Source organism: Pyxicephalus adspersus, chromosome 1 (assembly GCF_032062135.1).
Source record: "Pyxicephalus adspersus chromosome 1, UCB_Pads_2.0, whole genome shotgun sequence".
Taxonomy (NCBI): domain Eukaryota; kingdom Metazoa; phylum Chordata; class Amphibia; order Anura; family Pyxicephalidae; genus Pyxicephalus; species Pyxicephalus adspersus.
This window is the reverse complement of record NC_092858.1, coordinates 163,960,713-163,966,712: the sequence shown is the minus strand read 5'-3', so window position 1 is coordinate 163,966,712 and position 6,000 is coordinate 163,960,713. Positions and strand designations below refer to the sequence as shown.

Genomic DNA, 6,000 nt, shown 5'->3' with positions numbered 1-6,000 from the left:
AATATCTGTCTACCCTTTAATGTAAATGGAAAATTCTGAGTTTAGGTACACTTAAAGAATCTTTATTCCTAATTATTTCTATGCAGCCCATTGTTGCTAGGCAGCAAAACCAGATTGACGAAGCACAGGGAGAGAATTGAGCACACGTGACCTCCACACATCGGGCACGCGAATCTGGAGCGCGTTTAGAAGGCGGGAAGCTTTGAGGAGACACGTACGGTGGGCGCGAGCTATGCTAGTCTGACGCTACACGCCCCGCCTCTTTTTTCCCAGCGTGCCTTGCGCTGGCCGAGCTGCGCCATCTTGTTCCGGTGGTGAGGCAGCGAAGCTCCGTCCTCCTTCATAGTCTTTGACGTTACACCTACTGAACCCATAGAGCCTTCTCCCCCCTCCTCATAGCTGGTCATGCGGGAGCGGAGAGGAAGGCGGTAGCAGCGAGTGAGCAAGCCGGACACCGAGACGAGGAAGCCTGACAGACGGGCAGCGTGTGGTGACCCCTCCTCCTCACCTCGCCCCTCACACAGCAGCATGGACGCCGTGAACGCCTTCAACCAGGAGGTGAGGCCCATAGGGGAGGGCGGGAGACACTGCGGTGTCTGGGGAGACTAGGCCGCGGCCTGTGTTATTATTGCGGCCTGCAAGTGCGGGGCCATCACTGCGCCTTCCACCTCGCCGCCATTCATGGCCTTCCTTGCTATGACAGATGCATCCCCTTGCTTAATGTTTATAAGCACCAGACCCTGGTAAATATAAATGCATCATGGTATATTACATTTATTATGGACTATGTAGTGTAGGCACACCCCAGCAATACATTACTCACATCTACTCTGCTTAATAGAGCACTCACTGTGTTATCAGATGAGCAAAAAATTGTTAATCCTGCCAGAAAACTAGTCTGACCCTAACTTCCTGTTTGCTGCTGTCAACTACAGAACCCCTCCCCCTTCCTTATATTGTAATGATTGGGGGAAGGGGGTCTTGTCTTGCATGCTTACTATCTCAAGGTAACAATGCTGCTTCTCTATTATTATTATTATTATTATTAAACAGTATTTATTTAGCGCAATGCTCAACCCAGAAATTTATTTAGGCTGGGTGGGAAGAAATCTTTGGCGGGTGGCAGCCCCTGAACTGTGACCCAACTGTTCAGTATCCACCCAAAAACATCTGGGTGGCTACTGAAATGTGCTGGGTGGTGCACCCAGCCAAAAGGGGCTGAGGAGAGCACTGTAGTGCCTACATATTACCCAATGCTGTACAATAAATAGGGGTTGTAAATGAAAGACACAGGCGGAGAGGACCCTGCCCGAAGAGCTTACAATCTAGGAGTATTGATGTACCACATTGGGTATTTGTCACCTAGGTCTAGAAATGTCTTCTTGGCAGGATCAGCGGATGACATTTAGGGTAAAAAAGGCTTAAAAAACGAACTAAGCCAGCACACATTGACATTTAGGGAGTTGTAAGCTGCAGTACAATAAAATGTTATCTTTATTGTTATTAATAAACAGGATTTATATAGCGCGATTATATTATGCAGCGCTGTACATTAAATAGGGGTTGTATATGACAGACAGATACAGACAGTGACACAGGCTGAGGAGAGGACCCTGGCCAGAAGAGCTTACAATCTAGGAGGTGGGGAAGTATCACACAATAGGAGGGGAGATATGTAATGGTGGGAAGTAGTGATGGTTTGAAAAGACAGAAGATGCGTAGGTGAGTTTGAAAAAATGGGTTTTGAGTGTTCTTTTAAATGAGCAGAAAGTAGGAGCAAGCCGAATAGGACGGGGAAGACCATTCCAGAGAGTCGGGGCAGCTCTAGAGAAGTCTTGTATCCGTGCGTGTGATGAGGTTATGAGTGAGGAAGAGAGCGGCTGGGGGAGTATTTTTCTATCAGGTCAGATGGAGTAAATATTACAGGTCCTCTTTCCTTCTATCAATATGTCTGTGCCCGTGTTCTTTATAGTAAGACTGTTTTTTTTATTGGTGGCATAGATACCAATTTACAAATATCAGGCCTTCCTTGTTGTATGATACTTGTTTAAATCAGCCAGTCTTGAAATAAAGATAAATATGTGTAGCATTCTGCTGCAGAGCTGATCTTCCTCTGCTACATTAGATCCAGCAGTATTTACAATGTATTCTGTTTGTTGTGTGGAAACAGTTTATCTGCTTCTCTTTTACACGCTAACTTCCTTTTCATTAAAGCCAGCACTCAGCAATCTCCTCCAAAGGAGCCTTTATAGAAAAGTCATATGGCCGCACAAAAAGCAGAATGTGTGTATATCTTTGAGCCTGGCCAGGCCGTAGTCGCAGCTGACTGTACTTTGCATTGTATACATGGCTGCTCCTGAAGTCCGCTGTGCAGCTGCTTACAAGACGCCATTTGAATGGGAGGTCAGAGTGCCGTTTGCTTTAAAGTTCCTAGAATCCATCGGCACTGACGGGTGCACTTGCTATGTAGAGTTCATTGAACCTTACCAAGCTTGCCTAATATGAGCAAAGTGCAATTATCCCACGTGAATAGATTTTCAAAAAAACATTTCTCTGAAGCTGCTAGATGTTGCGTAAACAAATGTTATTTGTGTTGTGTTGAAAAAAAAAAGCCTGAAAAGTGCCATAGTTATTGTAAAGGTATAGCTGTTAACCTGGCAAAATACAGTACATCATATTGGGTGAATCAGTGAATGCACACTTTTATTCATTCTTAGCTTTGCTGACATAACGTTGTGTGCATTAGGTGTTCAAAGGGCATTGTGTAATTTGAGATATGACCACAAAACCATTCATGTACATGAAACCACAATTTTTAATGAATTATGTATATGCTGTATGTAAAAAAGAAAAAAACAAGTTTGTGAAATATATGGGGAAAAAAAACAGGACTGTGCTTTTTTTTTTTTTTCCCTTTTACTTTTCTAGTTACTACTGCACTGAAAGTCAGTGTAAGAGTGCAGCGCAAGAACCCAAGGCAACCCTGACTGGGGATCAGGTTGTTTTAGCATTATCAAAGAGATACATGACTGATTTCTCCTCTCAATATCTCTATTATAATATTTTGCAAAAAAAGTTTAATAAAATGCACACTGGATATGTGTTATGAACATAAATTTTATTTCTAGAAATGCAAAGTAAACTCACAATCCCAGATTTGCATGCTTATTTTAGGTTTGTGATGTATAAAAAAAAATCCTTTGGACGTTTTTTTTTTTTCAGTAGGTGAAATCGGCAATGACTGCATACGTATTGCTTTGGTACAAGTTTTTTTTTTTAAATGCAGGTTAACCTTAAAGTGAACGTTTTCCCACATCATGCACATTGCAGCGTTTGTGTTCTGAGCAAGCAGAAGTTTTTCTCACATCCTAGCAGAAACATGGAAGGCTGATTGTCTTCTAATGTTAAGCAACAAATGTTTCTAAACTAAAGAAACTATCTGCAACTTGCTTGAGGGTTTATGTTTGTGTATGTATAATTAAAATAATTTCTACATGCTTGAATTGCATATCACAGCTCTATAACCCCCTGCAGGTTTAAGTTGCATGCAATAAGGAAATCTAAACTGAGAAAAACATCTTCCTTCTTGCTGCAATGGTTAACTACTCGTTGTGCCTAGGGGATATCAAACAAGATGATGAATTTACCTAATTCCAGCCAGCAAGTGCTGTTCTTCAGAGCAGGTGGACCTTCACTGTGCTCTGTACAATAAACAATTGCTAGTCCTGCATTTATAGCAAGATGTTGGGAGAAATGTGGTATGTCAGGTGACCTTGGCTGCTACTTCTCTGTTTTGAATAGGTCTGGGTGGGTCCTAAGCCACAGCATGTTGGGGGACCTTGCTGTGGTGTATTCCCAGGCAAGATTTTTTTGGTTTGTTTGTTTGAATTGCATACCATTAAGAGAGCCTCACAACCAGGATTGTTGCTACCAGGTATTAGGAAGTCTTTGCAGGATCACCAAGTATGTAATATTTTATTGTTGACATTTAAAAGCAATCAAACAGTTCAGAGACCATTTTTTTGACACTTAGAGGAGGAACTATACTCAAAAAACAAAACAAAAACACACCTTCAATCCTGCAGGGCAGTCCAGTCTCCGGGGGTACCGCCATCTTCTTCTCTTCCGGGTTCTTCATTATACTTTGAGCAAAAAAGGCTCCTTCTGCGCATGCCCGAGATACTCGGTCATGTGCAGAAGGAGTGCCCAGGAGCCTCCCGGGATGCCTGACGTAGGTATCCTGGGACGCTTTGCGTTCCAATTCACTCTCGACCTCTTCTGCGCATGCCCGAGATACTCGGTCATGTGCAGAAGGAGTGCCCAAGAGCCTCCCGGGATGCCTGACGTAGGTATCCTGGGACGCTTTGCGTTCCAATTCACTCTCGACCTCTTAAAAAAAAAAAAAAAAAAAAAGACGCAATTTTTACTTTACATGAAAGGGTTCTGTAGCCTTTTATGTAAAGTGAAAATTCTGAGTTTAGGTACGCTTTAAAGCTTTTCACTTTTTTTCCTATGTACTTAGTCAGAAAGCAATGTGACGATTGTGATACCCAAAAGCAGAAACAGTAGATGCTAGGCTACATTTTCCCGAATGCATGCATTATGTAAAGCTGCACAGATACAGACAGCCACATCTACACAAATGGGTTTTTGAGTTTGTAAAGTTCAGCTTCTAAGGGAATATTTCTAATTTACAGAAATAAACTTGATTTGAAAGTTTGCAAATTTGCTTTGATCATTTATGGATTTAGATGGTCTTTAATCCATGACTGTTCGGCTTTAAACCTTTCCAAATTTAGAGCTGTCTAAAACCTGATGGAAGTAGTCAGCTAATACAGAATGTATCTCTTCTTAATCGGCGTGGCTTCTGATCAGGGGAAGCATCAGTTGTCTAAAACATGTGATTTGAACAGAAAAAAAAATCGTCCACTTTCAAAAGGCTAAATGCACGCTTCTTTGTCACATGTGCTCTGCACTAGGAAGCACCTAAATATGTACACGACTATCATGCAACACAACGTCCTTGCACGTTCCAAGGGTAGATGAATTATCTAAATGCCAATAAAGAGAAACTAAAGTGAAAACTGCGGGAAAAAAAATTTTGCTTTTAATCCTGTAGGACAGTCCAATCCATCCAGGGGGGTTACTTGCATCGGGTCCCACGTTGTCCCAGAGCTGGCGCTCCGGGCACCACCATCTTCGTCGCTTCTTCATCCTACGTTACCCAACCCAGGCACGAGATCGGATGACATAGGATGGGGAAAAAAAACTTGCCGATTCCACTGCGTATGCACATTTTTTTTTTACAGGTTTTACAATTTTTATTAGCATGTTGATTAATGTGAAAAGTAGAAACAAGGGAAGGAGAAATATCAGCAGAAAAAGCCTCAGATTCTATGTATATGTGAACCTGAAAATGTACTTTGTCTATTTTCTTCACGCTGTGTAATATTTTGCCATTTTATTGTGTCTCTATTTATTCCAAAACATCCATTGTTCCTGGCTCTTCCTCTGGTTTCCTTTGCATTCTGGCTACGACAGAGAAGCAGATCTGTGCTGATGTGGTCTGTTTGTGTCCCTGGGCTGCTCTGCCTATATCTCTGTAGTCAGCTTTTCTGCCATCAATTCCAATGTTGAGTAAAATACTTGTCCCTTTCTAAAGCCACGTACACACGTGCAATTCTTGTCGTTGGAAAGGATCCTTCACAATGCTTTTCAACCATAAGAACCGCACTATGCATGAATGAGTACTGTACATACAGCACCAGTTCTGCTCGATGGAGAGGGAAGGGGGAAAGAGACGGAGCGGCACGCTCTCCCCCTTCCCTTGCATTGGAATCGTTCGTCGTTCATCATCCGTGGATCCACGGATGATGAAAGACGCAGGCTGTACACACGCCAAATTCTCGCCCGATATCCGCCCTGAGCCGATTATCGTGCAAGAAAAATTTGACGTGTGTACGTAGCTAAAGAGGGAGCAAAAGATGCTATGCGTCACAT

The 6,000-nt window shown here is 42.6% G+C and overlaps 1 protein-coding gene across 1 annotated transcript in view; it reads left to right on the top strand.

Annotated features, from left to right (window-relative positions):
- Positions 1-277: 277 nt before the first annotated feature.
- SCAF4 (SR-related CTD associated factor 4) overlaps positions 278-6,000 on the top strand; it is a 46,875-nt gene continuing 41,152 nt past the window's right edge. The window contains exon 1 of the mRNA XM_072419314.1: positions 278-558. Coding sequence (XP_072275415.1) covers positions 529-558 — 30 coding nt within the window. The 5' untranslated portion in view covers positions 278-528. The remainder of the gene's footprint in view (positions 559-6,000) is intronic.